The 23,006-nt window shown below is 43.7% G+C and overlaps 1 protein-coding gene across 1 annotated transcript in view; it reads right to left on the bottom strand.

Moving 5' to 3' along the window:
* The window catches only part of LOC129823563 (metallophosphoesterase 1-like), a 152,951-nt gene that overhangs the window by 98,542 nt on the left and 31,403 nt on the right, over positions 1 to 23,006 (bottom strand). The window contains exons 5-6 of the mRNA XM_055882391.1: positions 607 to 718; positions 388 to 465 (exon numbers count right to left, since the gene is read on the bottom strand). Coding sequence (XP_055738366.1) covers positions 388 to 465; positions 607 to 718 — 190 coding nt within the window. The remainder of the gene's footprint in view (positions 1 to 387; positions 466 to 606; positions 719 to 23,006) is intronic.

Below are 23,006 nucleotides of genomic sequence, written 5' to 3'. Positions count from 1 at the left end.
TACCGTGTAATAGGGGTTATTACCGTGCAATAGGGGTTATTACCGTGCAATAGGGGTTATTACCGTGCAATAGGGGTTATTACCGTGCAGTAGGGGTTATTACATGTAATATGAGTTAATACTATATAATAGGGGTTATTACCATGTAATAGGGGTTATTACCATGTAATAGGGGTTATTACCGTGTAATAGGGGTTATTACCGTGCAATAGGGGTTATTACCATGTAATATGAGTTAATACTATATAATAGGGGTTATTAAAATGTAATAGGGGTTATTACCATGTAATAGGGGTTATTACCGTGTAATAGGGGTTATTACCGTGTAATAGGGGTTATTACCGTGTAATAGGGGTTATTACCATGTAATAAAGAGCATATATCTACCTGCAGGATAATGGGTGGTGTAGGAGGATAGGTCCATGCGTCTCGGCAGAATTCATTAATAATCCTGGACTGGGAATTCTGTCAGATAACAAAACACAACAGGCATGTCATGAGGACTCCATAACGTGTGAGGTAGAAGACGTGTCTACCTGTAGTAATGAACAGTTGAGGTTCCTGGACAGTGTGTACATCTGTCTGTGAGGTAGAAGACGTGTCTACCTGTAGTAATGAACAGTTGAGGTTCCTGGACAGTGTGTACAGCTGTTTCTCCACTGATTGGCAGATTGGACAGCCGTCACCATGCAACGCCACGCTGTTAACCAATAGGAAGCTAGAGAGACACACAGAGACAACACCTCAGGGTTTATACAGTAGAGAGACAGAGACAACACCTCAGGGTTTATACAGTAGAGAGACAACACCTCAGGGTTTATACAGTAGAGAGACAACACCTCAGGGTTTATACAGTAGAGAGACAACACCTCAGGGTTTATACAGTAGAGAGACAACACCTCAGGGTTTATACAGTAGAGAGACAGAGACAACACCTCAGGGTTTATACAGTAGAGAGACAACACCTCAGGGTTTATACAGTAGAGAGACAGAGACAACACCTCAGGGTTTATACAGTAGAGAGACAACACCTCAGGGTTTATACAGTAGAGAGACAACACCTCAGGGTTTATACAGTAGAGAGACAGAGACAACACCTCAGGGTTTATACAGTAGAGAGACAGAGACAACACCTCAGGGTTTATACAGTAGAGAGACAGAGACAACACCTCAGGGTTTATACAGTAGAGAGACAACACCTCAGGGTTTATACAGTAGAGAGACAGAGACAACACCTCAGGGTTTATAGAGTAGAGAGACAACACCTCAGGGTTTATAGAGTAGAGAGACAACACCTCAGGGTTTATACAGTAGAGAGACAACACCTCAGGGTTTATACAGTAGAGAGACAGAGACAACACCTCAGGGTTTATACAGTAGAGAGACAACACCTCAGGGTTTATACAGTAGAGGGACAACACCTCAGGGTTTATACAGTAGAGAGACAACACCTCAGGGTTTATACAGTAGAGAGACAACACCTCAGGGTTTATACAGTAGAGAGACAGAGACAACACCTCAGGGTTTATACAGTAGAGAGACAACACCTCAGGATTTATACAGTAGAGAGACAAACCCTCAGGGTTTATACAGTAGAGAGACAACACCTCAGGGTTTATACAGTAGAGAGACAACACCTCAGGGTTTATACAGTAGAGAGACAACACCTCAGGGTTTATACAGTAGAGAGACAACACCTCAGGGTTTATACAGTAGAGAGACAACACCTCAGGGTTTATACAGTAGAGAGACAACACCTCAGGGTTTATACAGTAGAGAGACAACACCTCAGGGTTTATACAGTAGAGAGACAACACCTCAGGGTTTATATAGTAGAGAGACAGAGACAACACCTCAGGGTTTATACAGTAGAGAGACAGAGACAACACCTCAGGGTTTATACAGTAGAGAGACAACACCTCAGGGTTTATACAGTAGAGAGACAACACCTCAGGGTTTATACAGTAGAGAGACAACACCTCAGGGTTTATACAGTAGAGAGACAGAGACAACACCTCAGGGTTTATACAGTAGAGAGACAACACCTCAGGGTTTATACAGTAGAGAGACAACACCTCAGGGTTTATACAGTAGAGAGACAGAGACAACACCTCAGGGTTTATACAGTAGAGAGACAGAGACAACACCTCAGGGTTTATACAGTAGAGAGACAACACCTCAGGGTTTATACAGTAGAGAGACAGAGACAACACCTCAGGGTTTATACAGTAGAGAGACAGAGACAACACCTCAGGGTTTATACAGTAGAGAGACAGAGACAACACCTCAGGGTTTATACAGTAGAGAGACAGAGACAACACCTCAGGGTTTATACAGTAGAGAGACAACACCTCAGGGTTTATACAGTAGAGAGACAACACCTCAGGGTTTATACAGTAGAGAGACAGAGACAACACCTCAGGGTTTATAGAGTAGAGAGACAACACCTCAGGGTTTATACAGTAGAGAGACAACACCTCAGGGTTTATACAGTAGAGAGACAACACCTCAGGGTTTATACAGTAGAGAGACAACACCTCAGGGTTTATACAGTAGAGAGACAACACCTCAGGGTTTATACAGTAGAGAGACAGAGACAACACCTCAGGGTTTATAGAGTAGAGAGACAACACCTCAGGGTTTATACAGTAGAGAGACAACACCTCAGGGTTTATACAGTAGAGAGACAACACCTCAGGGTTTATACAGTAGAGAGACAACACCTCAGGGTTTATACAGTAGAGAGACAACACCTCAGGGTTTATACAGTAGAGAGACAACACCTCAGGGTTTATACAGTAGAGAGACAGAGACAACACCTCAGGGTTTATACAGTAGAGAGACAACACCTCAGGGTTTATACAGTAGAGACAACACCTCAGGGTTTATACAGTAGAGAGACAACACCTCAGGGTTTATACAGTAGAGAGACAGAGACAACACCTCAGGGTTTATACAGTAGAGAGACAACACCTCAGGGTTTATACAGTAGAGAGACAACACCTCAGGGTTTATACAGTAGAGAGACAGAGACAACACCTCAGGGTTCATACAGTAGAGAGACAACACCTCAGGGTTTATACAGTAGAGAGACAGAGACAACACCTCAGGGTTTATACAGTAGAGAGACAACACCTCAGGGTTTATACAGTAGAGAGACAACACCTCAGGGTTTATACAGTAGAGAGACAACACCTCAGGGTTTATACAGTAGAGACAACACCTCAGGGTTTATACAGTAGAGAGACAGAGACAACACCTCAGGGTTTATACAGTAGAGAGACAACACCTCAGGGTTTATACAGTAGAGAGACAACACCTCAGGGTTTATACAGTAGAGAGACAACACCTCAGGGTTTATACAGTAGAGAGACAACACCTCAGGGTTTATACAGTAGAGAGACAACACCTCAGGGTTTATACAGTAGAGAGACAACACCTCAGGGTTTATACAGTAGAGAGACAGAGACAACACCTCAGGGTTTATACAGTAGAGAGACAACACCTCAGGGTTTATACAGTAGAGAGACAACACCTCAGGGTTTATACAGTAGAGAGACAGAGACAACACCTCAGGGTTCATACAGTAGAGAGACAACACCTCAGGGTTTATACAGTAGAGAGACAGAGACAACACCTCAGGGTTTATACAGTAGAGAGACAACACCTCAGGGTTTATACAGTAGAGAGACAACACCTCAGGGTTTATACAGTAGAGAGACAGAGACAACACCTCAGGGTTTATACAGTAGAGAGACAGAGACAACACCTCAGGGTTTATACAGTAGAGAGACAACACCTCAGGGTTTATACAGTAGAGAGACAACACCTCAGGGTTTATACAGTAGAGAGACAGAGACAACACCTCAGGGTTTATACAGTAGAGAGACAACACCTCAGGGTTTATACAGTAGAGAGACAGAGACAACACCTCAGGGTTTATACAGTAGAGAGACAGAGACAACACCTCAGGGTTTATACAGTAGAGAGACAACACCTCAGGGTTTATACAGTACAGAGACAGAGACAACACCTCAGGGTTTATACAGTAGAGAGACAACACCTCAGGGTTTATACAGTACAGAGACAGAGACAACACCTCAGGGTTTATACAGTAGAGAGACAACACCTCAGGGTTTATACAGTAGAGAGACAACACCTCAGGGTTTATACAGTAGAGAGACAACACCTCAGGGTTTATACAGTAGAGAGACAACACCTCAGGGTTTATACAGTAGAGAGACAACACCTCAGGGTTTATACAGTAGAGAGACAACACCTCAGGGTTTATACAGTAGAGAGACAACACCTCAGGGTTTATACAGTAGAGAGACAACACCTCAGGGTTTATACAGTAGAGAGACAACACCTCAGGGTTTATACAGTAGAGAGACAACACCTCAGGGTTTATACAGTAGAGAGACAGAGACAACACCTCAGGGTTTATACAGTAGAGAGACAACACCTCAGGGTTTATACAGTAGAGAGACAACACCTCAGGGTTTATACAGTAGAGAGACAGAGACAACACCTCAGGGTTTATACAGTAGAGAGACAACACCTCAGGGTTTATACAGTAGAGAGACAACACCTCAGGGTTTATATAGTAGAGAGACAGAGACAACACCTCAGGGTTTATACAGTAGAGAGACAGAGACAACACCTCAGGGTTTATACAGTAGAGAGACAACACCTCAGGGTTTATACAGTAGAGAGACAACACCTCAGGGTTTATACAGTAGAGAGACAACACCTCAGGGTTTATACAGTAGAGAGACAGAGACAACACCTCAGGGTTTATACAGTAGAGAGACAACACCTCAGGGTTTATACAGTAGAGAGACAACACCTCAGGGTTTATACAGTAGAGAGACAGAGACAACACCTCAGGGTTTATACAGTAGAGAGACAACACCTCAGGGTTTATACAGTAGAGAGACAACACCTCAGGGTTTATACAGTAGAGAGACAACACCTCAGGGTTTATACAGTAGAGAGACAGAGACAACACCTCAGGGTTTATACAGTAGAGAGACAGAGACAACACCTCAGGGTTTATACAGTAGAGAGACAACACCTCAGGGTTTATACAGTAGAGAGACAGAGACAACACCTCAGGGTTTATACAGTAGAGAGACAGAGACAACACCTCAGGGTTTATACAGTAGAGAGACAACACCTCAGGGTTTATACAGTAGAGAGACAACACCTCAGGGTTTATACAGTAGAGAGACAACACCTCAGGGTTTATACAGTAGAGAGACAGAGACAACACCTCAGGGTTTATAGAGTAGAGAGACAACACCTCAGGGTTTATACAGTAGAGAGACAACACCTCAGGGTTTATACAGTAGAGAGACAACACCTCAGGGTTTATACAGTAGAGAGACAGAGACAACACCTCAGGGTTTATACAGTAGAGAGACAACACCTCAGGGTTTATACAGTAGAGAGACAGAGACAACACCTCAGGGTTTATACAGTAGAGAGACAACACCTCAGGGTTTATACAGTAGAGAGACAGAGACAACACCTCAGGGTTTATACAGTAGAGAGACAACACCTCAGGGTTTATACAGTAGAGAGACAGAGACAACACCTCAGGGTTTATACAGTAGAGAGACAGAGACAACACCTCAGGGTTTATACAGTAGAGAGACAACACCTCAGGGTTTATACAGTACAGAGACAGAGACAACACCTCAGGGTTTATACAGTAGAGAGACAACACCTCAGGGTTTATACAGTACAGAGACAGAGACAACACCTCAGGGTTTATACAGTACAGAGACAACACCTCAGGGTTTATACAGTAGAGAGACAACACCTCAGGGTTTATACAGTAGAGAGACAACACCTCAGGGTTTATACAGTAGAGAGACAACACCTCAGGGTTTATACAGTAGAGAGACAACACCTCAGGGTTTATACAGTAGAGAGACAACACCTCAGGGTTTATACAGTAGAGAGACAACACCTCAGGGTTTATACAGTAGAGAGACAACACCTCAGGGTTTATACAGTAGAGAGACAACACCTCAGGGTTTATACAGTAGAGAGACAACACCTCAGGGTTTATACAGTAGAGAGACAACACCTCAGGGTTTATACAGTAGAGAGACAGAGACAACACCTCAGGGTTTATACAGTAGAGAGACAACACCTCAGGGTTTATACAGTAGAGAGACAACACCTCAGGGTTTATACAGTAGAGAGACAGAGACAACACCTCAGGGTTTATACAGTAGAGAGACAGAGACAACACCTCAGGGTTTATACAGTAGAGAGACAACACCTCAGGGTTTATACAGTAGAGAGACAACACCTCAGGGTTTATACAGTAGAGACAACACCTCAGGGTTTATACAGTAGAGAGACAGAGACAACACCTCAGGGTTTATACAGTAGAGAGACAACACCTCAGGGTTTATACAGTAGAGAGACAACACCTCAGGGTTTATACAGTAGAGAGACAGAGACAACACCTCAGGGTTTATACAGTAGAGAGACAACACCTCAGGGTTTATACAGTAGAGAGACAACACCTCAGGGTTTATACAGTAGAGAGACAGAGACAACACCTCAGGGTTTATACAGTAGAGAGACAGAGACAACACCTCAGGGTTTATACAGTAGAGAGACAACACCTCAGGGTTTATACAGTAGAGAGACAGAGACAACACCTCAGGGTTTATACAGTAGAGAGACAGAGACAACACCTCAGGGTTTATACAGTAGAGAGACAGAGACAACACCTCAGGGTTTATACAGTAGAGAGACAACACCTCAGGGTTTATACAGTAGAGAGACAACACCTCAGGGTTTATACAGTAGAGAGACAGAGACAACACCTCAGGGTTTATAGAGTAGAGAGACAACACCTCAGGGTTTATAGAGTAGAGAGACAACACCTCAGGGTTTATAGAGTAGAGAGACAACACCTCAGGGTTTATACAGTAGAGAGACAACACCTCAGGGTTTATACAGTAGAGAGACAGAGACAACACCTCAGGGTTTATACAGTAGAGAGACAACACCTCAGGGTTTATACAGTAGAGAGACAACACCTCAGGGTTTATACAGTAGAGAGACAGAGACAACACCTCAGGGTTTATACAGTAGAGAGACAACACCTCAGGGTTTATACAGTAGAGAGACAGAGACAACACCTCAGGGTTTATACAGTAGAGAGACAACACCTCAGGGTTTATACAGTAGAGAGACAACACCTCAGGGTTTATACAGTAGAGAGACAGAGACAACACCTCAGGGTTTATACAGTAGAGAGACAACACCTCAGGGTTTATACAGTAGAGAGACAACACCTCAGGGTTTATACAGTAGAGAGACAACACCTCAGGGTTTATACAGTAGAGAGACAACACCTCAGGGTTTATACAGTAGAGAGACAGAGACAACACCTCAGGGTTTATACAGTAGAGAGACAGAGACAACACCTCAGGGTTTATACAGTAGAGAGACAACACCTCAGGGTTTATACAGTAGAGAGACAACACCTCAGGGTTTATACAGTAGAGAGACAACACCTCAGGGTTTATACAGTAGAGAGACAACACCTCAGGGTTTATACAGTAGAGAGACAGAGACAACACCTCAGGGTTTATACAGTAGAGAGACAACACCTCAGGGTTTATACAGTAGAGAGACAACACCTCAGGGTTTATACAGTAGAGACAACACCTCAGGGTTTATACAGTAGAGAGACAGAGACAACACCTCAGGGTTTATACAGTAGAGAGACAACACCTCAGGGTTTATACAGTAGAGAGACAACACCTCAGGGTTTATACAGTAGAGAGACAACACCTCAGGGTTTATACAGTAGAGAGACAGAGACAACACCTCAGGGTTTATACAGTAGAGAGACAGAGACAACACCTCAGGGTTTATACAGTAGAGAGACAACACCTCAGGGTTTATACAGTAGAGAGACAGAGACAACACCTCAGGGTTTATACAGTAGAGAGACAGAGACAACACCTCAGGGTTTATACAGTAGAGAGACAGAGACAACACCTCAGGGTTTATACAGTAGAGAGACAACACCTCAGGGTTTATACAGTAGAGAGACAACACCTCAGGGTTTATACAGTAGAGAGACAGAGACAACACCTCAGGGTTTATAGAGTAGAGAGACAACACCTCAGGGTTTATACAGTAGAGAGACAACACCTCAGGGTTTATACAGTAGAGAGACAACACCTCAGGGTTTATACAGTAGAGAGACAACACCTCAGGGTTTATACAGTAGAGAGACAACACCTCAGGGTTTATACAGTAGAGAGACAACACCTCAGGGTTTATACAGTAGAGAGACAACACCTCAGGGTTTATAGAGTAGAGAGACAACACCTCAGGGTTTATAGAGTAGAGAGACAACACCTCAGGGTTTATACAGTAGAGAGACAACACCTCAGGGTTTATACAGTAGAGAGACAACACCTCAGGGTTTATACAGTAGAGAGACAACACCTCAGGGTTTATACAGTAGAGAGACAACACCTCAGGGTTTATACAGTAGAGAGACAGAGACAACACCTCAGGGTTTATACAGTAGAGAGACAACACCTCAGGGTTTATACAGTAGAGAGACAACACCTCAGGGTTTATACAGTAGAGAGACAACACCTCAGGGTTTATACAGTAGAGAGACAACACCTCAGGGTTTATACAGTAGAGAGACAACACCTCAGGGTTTATACAGTAGAGAGACAGAGACAACACCTCAGGGTTTATACAGTAGAGAGACAACACCTCAGGGTTTATACAGTAGAGAGACAACACCTCAGGGTTTATACAGTAGAGACAACACCTCAGGGTTTATACAGTAGAGAGACAGAGACAACACCTCAGGGTTTATACAGTAGAGAGACAGAGACAACACCTCAGGGTTTATACAGTAGAGAGACAGAGACAACACCTCAGGGTTTATACAGTAGAGAGACAACACCTCAGGGTTTATACAGTAGAGAGACAACACCTCAGGGTTTATACAGTAGAGAGACAACACCTCAGGGTTTATACAGTAGAGAGACAACACCTCAGGGTTTATACAGTAGAGAGACAACACCTCAGGGTTTATACAGTAGAGAGACAGAGACAACACCTCAGGGTTTATACAGTAGAGAGACAACACCTCAGGGTTTATACAGTAGAGAGACAACACCTCAGGGTTTATACAGTAGAGAGACAGAGACAACACCTCAGGGTTTATACAGTAGAGAGACAGAGACAACACCTCAGGGTTTATACAGTAGAGAGACAGAGACAACACCTCAGGGTTTATACAGTAGAGAGACAACACCTCAGGGTTTATACAGTAGAGAGACAACACCTCAGGGTTTATACAGTAGAGAGACAGAGACAACACCTCAGGGTTTATACAGTAGAGAGACAACACCTCAGGGTTTATACAGTAGAGAGACAACACCTCAGGGTTTATACAGTAGAGAGACAACACCTCAGGGTTTATACAGTAGAGAGACAACACCTCAGGGTTTATACAGTAGAGAGACAACACCTCAGGGTTTATACAGTAGAGAGACAACACCTCAGGGTTTATACAGTAGAGAGACAACACCTCAGGGTTTATACAGTAGAGAGACAACACCTCAGGGTTTATACAGTAGAGAGACAACACCTCAGGGTTTATACAGTAGAGAGACAACACCTCAGGGTTTATACAGTAGAGAGACAACACCTCAGGGTTTATACAGTAGAGAGACAACACCTCAGGGTTTATACAGTAGAGAGACAACACCTCAGGGTTTATACAGTAGAGAGACAGAGACAACACCTCAGGGTTTATACAGTAGAGAGACAACACCTCAGGGTTTATACAGTAGAGAGACAACACCTCAGGGTTTATACAGTAGAGAGACAACACCTCAGGGTTTATACAGTAGAGAGACAACACCTCAGGGTTTATACAGTAGAGAGACAGAGACAACACCTCAGGGTTTATACAGTAGAGAGACAACACCTCAGGGTTTATACAGTAGAGAGACAACACCTCAGGGTTTATACAGTAGAGAGACAACACCTCAGGGTTTATACAGTAGAGAGACAACACCTCAGGGTTTATACAGTAGAGAGACAGAGACAACACCTCAGGGTTTATACAGTAGAGAGACAGAGACAACACCTCAGGGTTTATACAGTAGAGAGACAACACCTCAGGGTTTATACAGTAGAGAGACAGAGACAACACCTCAGGGTTTATACAGTAGAGAGACAACACCTCAGGGTTTATACAGTAGAGAGACAGAGACAACACCTCAGGGTTTATACAGTAGAGAGACAGAGACAACACCTCAGGGTTTATACAGTAGAGAGACAACACCTCAGGGTTTATACAGTACAGAGACAGAGACAACACCTCAGGGTTTATACAGTAGAGAGACAACACCTCAGGGTTTATACAGTAGAGAGACAACACCTCAGGGTTTATACAGTAGAGAGACAGAGACAACACCTCAGGGTTTATACAGTAGAGAGACAACACCTCAGGGTTTATACAGTAGAGAGACAACACCTCAGGGTTTATACAGTAGAGAGACAGAGACAACACCTCAGGGTTTATACAGTAGAGAGACAGAGACAACACCTCAGGGTTTATACAGTAGAGAGACAACACCTCAGGGTTTATACAGTAGAGAGACAGAGACAACACCTCAGGGTTTATACAGTAGAGAGACAGAGACAACACCTCAGGGTTTATACAGTAGAGAGACAGAGACAACACCTCAGGGTTTATACAGTAGAGAGACAACACCTCAGGGTTTATACAGTAGAGAGACAACACCTCAGGGTTTATACAGTAGAGAGACAGAGACAACACCTCAGGGTTTATAGAGTAGAGAGACAACACCTCAGGGTTTATACAGTAGAGAGACAACACCTCAGGGTTTATACAGTAGAGAGACAACACCTCAGGGTTTATACAGTAGAGAGACAGAGACAACACCTCAGGGTTTATAGAGTAGAGAGACAACACCTCAGGGTTTATACAGTAGAGAGACAACACCTCAGGGTTTATACAGTAGAGAGACAACACCTCAGGGTTTATACAGTAGAGAGACAACACCTCAGGGTTTATACAGTAGAGAGACAACACCTCAGGGTTTATACAGTAGAGAGACAGAGACAACACCTCAGGGTTTATACAGTAGAGAGACAACACCTCAGGGTTTATACAGTAGAGAGACAACACCTCAGGGTTTATACAGTAGAGAGACAACACCTCAGGGTTTATACAGTAGAGAGACAGAGACAACACCTCAGGGTTTATACAGTAGAGAGACAGAGACAACACCTCAGGGTTTATACAGTAGAGAGACAGAGACAACACCTCAGGGTTTATACAGTAGAGAGACAACACCTCAGGGTTTATACAGTAGAGAGACAACACCTCAGGGTTTATACAGTAGAGAGACAGAGACAACACCTCAGGGTTTATACAGTAGAGAGACAACACCTCAGGGTTTATACAGTAGAGAGACAACACCTCAGGGTTTATACAGTAGAGAGACAGAGACAACACCTCAGGGTTTATACAGTAGAGAGACAACACCTCAGGGTTTATACAGTAGAGAGACAACACCTCAGGGTTTATACAGTAGAGAGACAGAGACAACACCTCAGGGTTTATACAGTAGAGAGACAACACCTCAGGGTTTATACAGTAGAGAGACAGAGACAACACCTCAGGGTTTATACAGTAGAGAGACAGAGACAACACCTCAGGGTTTATACAGTAGAGAGACAACACCTCAGGGTTTATACAGTAGAGAGACAGAGACAACACCTCAGGGTTTATACAGTAGAGAGACAGAGACAACACCTCAGGGTTTATACAGTAGAGAGACAGAGACAACACCTCAGGGTTTATACAGTAGAGAGACAACACCTCAGGGTTTATACAGTAGAGAGACAACACCTCAGGGTTTATACAGTAGAGAGACAGAGACAACACCTCAGGGTTTATAGAGTAGAGAGACAACACCTCAGGGTTTATACAGTAGAGAGACAACACCTCAGGGTTTATACAGTAGAGAGACAACACCTCAGGGTTTATACAGTAGAGAGACAACACCTCAGGGTTTATACAGTAGAGAGACAACACCTCAGGGTTTATACAGTAGAGAGACAACACCTCAGGGTTTATACAGTAGAGAGACAACACCTCAGGGTTTATACAGTAGAGAGACAACACCTCAGGGTTTATACAGTAGAGAGACAACACCTCAGGGTTTATACAGTAGAGAGACAACACCTCAGGGTTTATACAGTAGAGAGACAACACCTCAGGGTTTATACAGTAGAGAGACAACACCTCAGGGTTTATACAGTAGAGAGACAACACCTCAGGGTTTATACAGTAGAGAGACAGAGACAACACCTCAGGGTTTATACAGTAGAGAGACAACACCTCAGGGTTTATACAGTAGAGAGACAACACCTCAGGGTTTATACAGTAGAGAGACAACACCTCAGGGTTTATACAGTAGAGAGACAACACCTCAGGGTTTATACAGTAGAGAGACAGAGACAACACCTCAGGGTTTATACAGTAGAGAGACAACACCTCAGGGTTTATACAGTAGAGAGACAACACCTCAGGGTTTATACAGTAGAGAGCAACACCTCAGGGTTTATACAGTAGAGAGACAGAGACAACACCTCAGGGTTTATACAGTAGAGAGACAGAGACAACACCTCAGGGTTTATACAGTAGAGAGACAGAGACAACACCTCAGGGTTTATACAGTAGAGAGACAACACCTCAGGGTTTATACAGTAGAGAGACAACACCTCAGGGTTTATACAGTAGAGAGACAACACCTCAGGGTTTATACAGTAGAGAGACAACACCTCAGGGTTTATACAGTAGAGAGACAACACCTCAGGGTTTATACAGTAGAGAGACAGAGACAACACCTCAGGGTTTATACAGTAGAGAGACAGAGACAACACCTCAGGGTTTATACAGTAGAGAGACAACACCTCAGGGTTTATACAGTAGAGAGACAGAGACAACACCTCAGGGTTTATACAGTAGAGAGACAGAGACAACACCTCAGGGTTTATACAGTAGAGAGACAGAGACAACACCTCAGGGTTTATACAGTAGAGAGACAACACCTCAGGGTTTATACAGTAGAGAGACAACACCTCAGGGTTTATACAGTAGAGAGACAGAGACAACACCTCAGGGTTTATACAGTAGAGAGACAACACCTCAGGGTTTATACAGTAGAGAGACAACACCTCAGGGTTTATACAGTAGAGAGACAACACCTCAGGGTTTATACAGTAGAGAGACAACACCTCAGGGTTTATACAGTAGAGAGACAACACCTCAGGGTTTATACAGTAGAGAGACAACACCTCAGGGTTTATACAGTAGAGAGACAACACCTCAGGGTTTATACAGTAGAGAGACAACACCTCAGGGTTTATACAGTAGAGAGACAACACCTCAGGGTTTATACAGTAGAGAGACAACACCTCAGGGTTTATACAGTAGAGAGACAACACCTCAGGGTTTATACAGTAGAGAGACAACACCTCAGGGTTTATACAGTAGAGAGACAACACCTCAGGGTTTATACAGTAGAGAGACAGAGACAACACCTCAGGGTTTATACAGTAGAGAGACAACACCTCAGGGTTTATACAGTAGAGAGACAACACCTCAGGGTTTATACAGTAGAGAGACAACACCTCAGGGTTTATACAGTAGAGAGACAACACCTCAGGGTTTATACAGTAGAGAGACAGAGACAACACCTCAGGGTTTATACAGTAGAGAGACAACACCTCAGGGTTTATACAGTAGAGAGACAACACCTCAGGGTTTATACAGTAGAGAGACAGAGACAACACCTCAGGGTTTATACAGTAGAGAGACAGAGACAACACCTCAGGGTTTATACAGTAGAGAGACAACACCTCAGGGTTTATACAGTAGAGAGACAGAGACAACACCTCAGGGTTTATACAGTAGAGAGACAACACCTCAGGGTTTATACAGTAGAGAGACAGAGACAACACCTCAGGGTTTATACAGTAGAGAGACAGAGACAACACCTCAGGGTTTATACAGTAGAGAGACAACACCTCAGGGTTTATACAGTACAGAGACAGAGACAACACCTCAGGGTTTATACAGTAGAGAGACAACACCTCAGGGTTTATACAGTAGAGAGACAACACCTCAGGGTTTATACAGTAGAGAGACAACACCTCAGGGTTTATACAGTAGAGAGACAACACCTCAGGGTTTATACAGTAGAGAGACAACACCTCAGGGTTTATACAGTAGAGAGACAACACCTCAGGGTTTATACAGTAGAGAGACAGAGACAACACCTCAGGGTTTATACAGTAGAGAGACAACACCTCAGGGTTTATACAGTAGAGAGACAACACCTCAGGGTTTATACAGTAGAGAGACAGAGACAACACCTCAGGGTTTATACAGTAGAGAGACAGAGACAACACCTCAGGGTTTATACAGTAGAGAGACAACACCTCAGGGTTTATACAGTAGAGAGACAGAGACAACACCTCAGGGTTTATACAGTAGAGAGACAGAGACAACACCTCAGGGTTTATACAGTAGAGAGACAGAGACAACACCTCAGGGTTTATACAGTAGAGAGACAACACCTCAGGGTTTATACAGTAGAGAGACAACACCTCAGGGTTTATACAGTAGAGAGACAGAGACAACACCTCAGGGTTTATACAGTAGAGAGACAACACCTCAGGGTTTATACAGTAGAGAGACAACACCTCAGGGTTTATACAGTAGAGAGACAACACCTCAGGGTTTATACAGTAGAGAGACAGAGACAACACCTCAGGGTTTATACAGTAGAGAGACAACACCTCAGGGTTTATACAGTAGAGAGACAACACCTCAGGGTTTATACAGTAGAGAGACAACACCTCAGGGTTTATACAGTAGAGAGACAACACCTCAGGGTTTATACAGTAGAGAGACAACACCTCAGGGTTTATACAGTAGAGAGACAGAGACAACACCTCAGGGTTTATACAGTAGAGAGACAACACCTCAGGGTTTATACAGTAGAGAGACAACACCTCAGGGTTTATACAGTAGAGAGACAACACCTCAGGGTTTATACAGTAGAGAGACAGAGACAACACCTCAGGGTTTATACAGTAGAGAGACAGAGACAACACCTCAGGGTTTATACAGTAGAGAGACAGAGACAACACCTCAGGGTTTATACAGTAGAGAGACAACACCTCAGGGTTTATACAGTAGAGAGACAACACCTCAGGGTTTATACAGTAGAGAGACAGAGACAACACCTCAGGGTTTATACAGTAGAGAGACAACACCTCAGGGTTTATACAGTAGAGAGACAACACCTCAGGGTTTATACAGTAGAGAGACAGAGACAACACCTCAGGGTTTATACAGTAGAGAGACAACACCTCAGGGTTTATACAGTAGAGAGACAACACCTCAGGGTTTATACAGTAGAGAGACAGAGACAACACCTCAGGGTTTATACAGTAGAGAGACAGAGACAACACCTCAGGGTTTATACAGTAGAGAGACAACACCTCAGGGTTTATACAGTACAGAGACAGAGACAACACCTCAGGGTTTATACAGTAGAGAGACAACACCTCAGGGTTTATACAGTAGAGAGACAACACCTCAGGGTTTATACAGTAGAGAGACAACACCTCAGGGTTTATACAGTAGAGAGACAACACCTCAGGGTTTATACAGTAGAGAGACAACACCTCAGGGTTTATACAGTAGAGAGACAACACCTCAGGGTTTATACAGTAGAGAGACAACACCTCAGGGTTTATACAGTAGAGAGACAGAGACAACACCTCAGGGTTTATACAGTAGAGAGACAACACCTCAGGGTTTATACAGTAGAGAGACAACACCTCAGGGTTTATACAGTAGAGAGACAACACCTCAGGGTTTATACAGTAGAGAGACAACACCTCAGGGTTTATACAGTAGAGAGACAACACCTCAGGGTTTATACAGTAGAGAGACAACACCTCAGGGTTTATACAGTAGAGAGACAACACCTCAGGGTTTATACAGTAGAGAGACAACACCTCAGGGTTTATACAGTAGAGAGACAGAGACAACACCTCAGGGTTTATACAGTAGAGAGACAGAGACAACACCTCAGGGTTTATACAGTAGAGAGACAACACCTCAGGGTTTATACAGTAGAGAGACAGAGACAACACCTCAGGGTTTATACAGTAGAGAGACAACACCTCAGGGTTTATACAGTAGAGAGACAGAGACAACACCTCAGGGTTTATACAGTAGAGAGACAGAGACAACACCTCAGGGTTTATACAGTAGAGAGACAACACCTCAGGGTTTATACAGTACAGAGACAGAGACAACACCTCAGGGTTTATACAGTAGAGAGACAACACCTCAGGGTTTATACAGTAGAGAGACAACACCTCAGGGTTTATACAGTAGAGAGACAGAGACAACACCTCAGGGTTTATACAGTAGAGAGACAACACCTCAGGGTTTATACAGTAGAGAGACAACACCTCAGGGTTTATACAGTAGAGAGACAGAGACAACACCTCAGGGTTTATACAGTAGAGAGACAGAGACAACACCTCAGGGTTTATACAGTAGAGAGACAACACCTCAGGGTTTATACAGTAGAGAGACAGAGACAACACCTCAGGGTTTATACAGTAGAGAGACAGAGACAACACCTCAGGGTTTATACAGTAGAGAGACAGAGACAACACCTCAGGGTTTATACAGTAGAGAGACAGAGACAACACCTCAGGGTTTATACAGTAGAGAGACAACACCTCAGGGTTTATACAGTAGAGAGACAACACCTCAGGGTTTATACAGTAGAGAGACAGAGACAACACCTCAGGGTTTATACAGTAGAGAGACAACACCTCAGGGTTTATACAGTAGAGAGACAACACCTCAGGGTTTATACAGTAGAGAGACAACACCTCAGGGTTTATACAGTAGAGAGACAGAGACAACACCTCAGGGTTTATACAGTAGAGAGACAACACCTCAGGGTTTATACAGTAGAGAGACAACACCTCAGGGTTTATACAGTAGAGAGACAACACCTCAGGGTTTATACAGTAGAGAGACAACACCTCAGGGTTTATACAGTAGAGAGACAACACCTCAGGGTTTATACAGTAGAGAGACAACACCTCAGGGTTTATACAGTAGAGAGACAGAGACAACACCTCAGGGTTTATACAGTAGAGAGACAGAGACAACACCTCAGGGTTTATACAGTAGAGAGACAACACCTCAGGGTTTATACAGTAGAGAGACAACACCTCAGGGTTTATACAGTAGAGAGACAACACCTCAGGGTTTATACAGTAGAGAGACAACACCTCAGGGTTTATACAGTAGAGAGACAACACCTCAGGGTTTATACAGTAGAGAGACAGAGACAACACCTCAGGGTTTATACAGTAGAGAGACAACACCTCAGGGTTTATACAGTAGAGAGACAACACCTCAGGGTTTATACAGTAGAGAGACAACACCTCAGGGTTTATACAGTAGAGAGACAGAGACAACACCTCAGGGTTTATACAGTAGAGAGACAGAGACAACACCTCAGGGTTTATACAGTAGAGAGACAGAGACAACACCTCAGGGTTTATACAGTAGAGAGACAACACCTCAGGGTTTATACAGTAGAGAGACAACACCTCAGGGTTTATACAGTAGAGAGACAGAGACAACACCTCAGGGTTTATACAGTAGAGAGACAACACCTCAGGGTTTATACAGTAGAGAGACAACACCTCAGGGTTTATACAGTAGAGAGACAGAGACAACACCTCAGGGTTTATACAGTAGAGAGACAACACCTCAGGGTTTATACAGTAGAGAGACAACACCTCAGGGTTTATACAGTAGAGAGACAGAGACAACACCTCAGGGTTTATACAGTAGAGAGACAGAGACAACACCTCAGGGTTTATACAGTAGAGAGACAACACCTCAGGGTTTATACAGTAGAGAGACAACACCTCAGGGTTTATACAGTAGAGAGACAACACCTCAGGGTTTATACAGTAGAGAGACAACACCTCAGGGTTTATACAGTAGAGAGACAACACCTCAGGGTTTATACAGTAGAGAGACAACACCTCAGGGTTTATACAGTAGAGAGACAACACCTCAGGGTTTATACAGTAGAGAGACAGAGACAACACCTCAGGGTTTATACAGTAGAGAGACAACACCTCAGGGTTTATACAGTAGAGAGACAACACCTCAGGGTTTATACAGTAGAGAGACAACACCTCAGGGTTTATACAGTAGAGAGACAACACCTCAGGGTTTATACAGTAGAGAGACAGAGACAACACCTCAGGGTTTATACAGTAGAGAGACAACACCTCAGGGTTTATACAGTAGAGAGACAACACCTCAGGGTTTATACAGTAGAGAGACAGAGACAACACCTCAGGGTTTATACAGTAGAGAGACAACACCTCAGGGTTTATACAGTAGAGAGACAACACCTCAGGGTTTATACAGTAGAGAGACAGAGACAACACCTCAGGGTTTATACAGTAGAGAGACAACACCTCAGGGTTTATACAGTAGAGAGACAACACCTCAGGGTTTATACAGTAGAGAGACAACACCTCAGGGTTTATACAGTAGAGAGACAACACCTCAGGGTTTATACAGTAGAGAGACAACACCTCAGGGTTTATACAGTAGAGAGACAACACCTCAGGGTTTATACAGTAGAGAGACAACACCTCAGGGTTTATACAGTAGAGAGACAACACCTCAGGGTTTATACAGTAGAGAGACAGAGACAACACCTCAGGGTTTATACAGTAGAGAGACAACACCTCAGGGTTTATACAGTAGAGAGACAACACCTCAGGGTTTATACAGTAGAGAGACAACACCTCAGGGTTTATACAGTAGAGAGACAACACCTCAGGGTTTATACAGTAGAGAGACAGAGACAACACCTCAGGGTTTATACAGTAGAGAGACAACACCTCAGGGTTTATACAGTAGAGAGACAACACCTCAGGGTTTATACAGTAGAGAGACAACACCTCAGGGTTTATACAGTAGAGAGACAGAGACAACACCTCAGGGTTTATACAGTAGAGAGACAACACCTCAGGGTTTATACAGTAGAGAGACAACACCTCAGGGTTTATACAGTAGAGAGACAACACCTCAGGGTTTATACAGTAGAGAGACAGAGACAACACCTCAGGGTTTATACAGTAGAGAGACAACACCTCAGGGTTTATACAGTAGAGAGACAACACCTCAGGGTTTATACAGTAGAGAGACAACACCTCAGGGTTTATACAGTAGAGAGACAGAGACAACACCTCAGGGTTTATACAGTAGAGAGACAACACCTCAGGGTTTATACAGTAGAGAGACAACACCTCAGGGTTTATACAGTAGAGAGACAACACCTCAGGGTTTATACAGTAGAGAGACAACACCTCAGGGTTTATACAGTAGAGAGACAACACCTCAGGGTTTATACAGTAGAGAGACAACACCTCAGGGTTTATACAGTAGAGAGACAACACCTCAGGGTTTATACAGTAGAGAGACAGAGACAACACCTCAGGGTTTATACAGTAGAGAGACAACACCTCAGGGTTTATACAGTAGAGAGACAGAGACAACACCTCAGGGTTTATACAGTAGAGAGACAACACCTCAGGGTTTATACAGTAGAGAGACAGAGACAACACCTCAGGGTTTATACAGTAGAGAGACAACACCTCAGGGTTTATACAGTAGAGAGACAACACCTCAGGGTTTATACAGTAGAGAGACAACACCTCAGGGTTTATACAGTAGAGAGACAGAGACAACACCTCAGGGTTTATACAGTAGAGAGACAACACCTCAGGGTTTATACAGTAGAGAGACAACACCTCAGGGTTTATACAGTAGAGAGACAGAGACAACACCTCAGGGTTTATACAGTAGAGAGACAACACCTCAGGGTTTATACAGTAGAGAGACAACACCTCAGGGTTTATACAGTAGAGAGACAACACCTCAGGGTTTATACAGTAGAGAGACAACACCTCAGGGTTTATACAGTAGAGAGACAACACCTCAGGGTTTATACAGTAGAGGGACAGAGACAACACCTCAGGGTTTATACAGTAGAGAGACAGAGACAACACCTCAGGGTTTATACAGTAGAGAGACAACACCTCAGGGTTTATACAGTAGAGAGACAGAGACAACACCTCAGGGTTTATACAGTAGAGAGACAGAGACAACACCTCAGGGTTTATACAGTAGAGAGACAACACCTCAGGGTTTATACAGTAGAGAGACAACACCTCAGGGTTTATACAGTAGAGAGACAACACCTCAGGGTTTATACAGTAGAGAGACAACACCTCAGGGTTTATACAGTAGAGAGACAGAGACAACACCTCAGGGTTTATACAGTAGAGAGACAACACCTCAGGGTTTATACAGTAGAGAGACAGAGACAACACCTCAGGGTTTATACAGTAGAGAGACAACACCTCAGGGTTTATACAGTAGAGAGACAACACCTCAGGGTTTATACAGTAGAGAGACAGAGACAACACCTCAGGGTTTATACAGTAGAGAGACAGAGACAACACCTCAGGGTTTATACAGTAGAGAGACAACACCTCAGGGTTTATACAGTAGAGAGACAACACCTCAGGGTTTATACAGTAGAGAGACAACACCTCAGGGTTTATACAGTAGAGAGACAACACCTCAGGGTTTATACAGTAGAGAGACAGAGACAACACCTCAGGGTTTATACAGTAGAGAGACAACACCTCAGGGTTTATACAGTAGAGAGACAACACCTCAGGGTTTATACAGTAGAGAGACAGAGACAACACCTCAGGGTTTATACAGTAGAGAGACAACACCTCAGGGTTTATACAGTAGAGAGACAACACCTCAGGGTTTATACAGTAGAGAGACAGAGACAACACCTCAGGGTTTATACAGTAGAGAGACAACACCTCAGGGTTTATACAGTAGAGAGACAACACCTCAGGGTTTATACAGTAGAGAGACAGAGACAACACCTCAGGGTTTATACAGTAGAGAGACAACACCTCAGGGTTTATACAGTAGAGAGACAACACCTCAGGGTTTATACAGTAGAGAGACAACACCTCAGGGTTTATACAGTAGAGAGACAGAGACAACACCTCAGGGTTTATACAGTAGAGAGACAACACCTCAGGGTTTATACAGTAGAGAGACAACACCTCAGGGTTTATACAGTAGAGAGACAGAGACAACACCTCAGGGTTTATACAGTAGAGAGACAACACCTCAGGGTTTATACAGTAGAGAGACAGAGACAACACCTCAGGGTTTATACAGTAGAGAGACAACACCTCAGGGTTTATACAGTAGAGAGACAGAGACAACACCTCAGGGTTTATACAGTAGAGAGACAACACCTCAGGGTTTATACAGTAGAGAGACAACACCTCAGGGTTTATACAGTAGAGAGACAACACCTCAGGGTTTATACAGTAGAGAGACAACACCTCAGGGTTTATACAGTAGAGAGACAACACCTCAGGGTTTATACAGTAGAGAGACAGAGACAACACCTCAGGGTTTATACAGTAGAGAGACAACACCTCAGGGTTTATACAGTAGAGAGACAACACCTCAGGGTTTATACAGTAGAGAGACAGAGACAACACCTCAGGGTTTATACAGTAGAGAGACAACACCTCAGGGTTTATACAGTAGAGAGACAGAGACAACACCTCAGGGTTTATACAGTAGAGAGACAACACCTCAGGGTTTATACAGTAGAGAGACAACACCTCAGGGTTTATACAGTAGAGAGACAACACCTCAGGGTTTATACAGTAGAGAGACAACACCTCAGGGTTTATACAGTAGAGAGACAACACCTCAGGGTTTATACAGTAGAGAGACAGAGACAACACCTCAGGGTTTATACAGTAGAGAGACAACACCTCAGGGTTTATACAGTAGAGAGACAACACCTCAGGGTTTATACAGTAGAGAGACAACACCTCAGGGTTTATACAGTAGAGAGACAACACCTCAGGGTTTATACAGTAGAGAGACAACACCTCAGGGTTTATACAGTAGAGAGACAGAGACAACACCTCAGGGTTTATACAGTAGAGAGACAACACCTCAGGGTTTATACAGTAGAGAGACAACACCTCAGGGTTTATACAGTAGAGAGACAGAGACAACACCTCAGGGTTTATACAGTAGAGAGACAACACCTCAGGGTTTATACAGTAGAGAGACAACACCTCAGGGTTTATACAGTAGAGAGACAACACCTCAGGGTTTATACAGTAGAGAGACAACACCTCAGGGTTTATACAGTAGAGAGACAGAGACAACACCTCAGGGTTTATACAGTAGAGAGACAGAGACAACACCTCAGGGTTTATACAGTAGAGAGACAACACCTCAGGGTTTATACAGTAGAGAGACAACACCTCAGGGTTTATACAGTAGAGAGACAGAGACAACACCTCAGGGTTTATACAGTAGAGAGACAGAGACAACACCTCAGGGTTTATACAGTAGAGAGACAACACCTCAGGGTTTATACAGTAGAGAGACAACACCTCAGGGTTTATACAGTAGAGAGACAACACCTCAGGGTTTATACAGTAGAGAGACAACACCTCAGGGTTTATACAGTAGAGAGACAGAGACAACACCTCAGGGTTTATACAGTAGAGAGACAACACCTCAGGGTTTATACAGTAGAGAGACAACACCTCAGGGTTTATACAGTAGAGAGACAGAGACAACACCTCAGGGTTTATACAGTAGAGAGACAGAGACAACACCTCAGGGTTTATACAGTAGAGAGACAACACCTCAGGGTTTATACAGTAGAGAGACAGAGACA

The sequence above is a fragment of the Salvelinus fontinalis genome, chromosome 26 (assembly GCF_029448725.1).
Source record: "Salvelinus fontinalis isolate EN_2023a chromosome 26, ASM2944872v1, whole genome shotgun sequence".
In the NCBI taxonomy this organism is placed as follows: domain Eukaryota; kingdom Metazoa; phylum Chordata; class Actinopteri; order Salmoniformes; family Salmonidae; genus Salvelinus; species Salvelinus fontinalis.
Note: the sequence above shows the minus strand (reverse complement) of the source record. Positions and strands in the feature narration are given on the sequence as shown.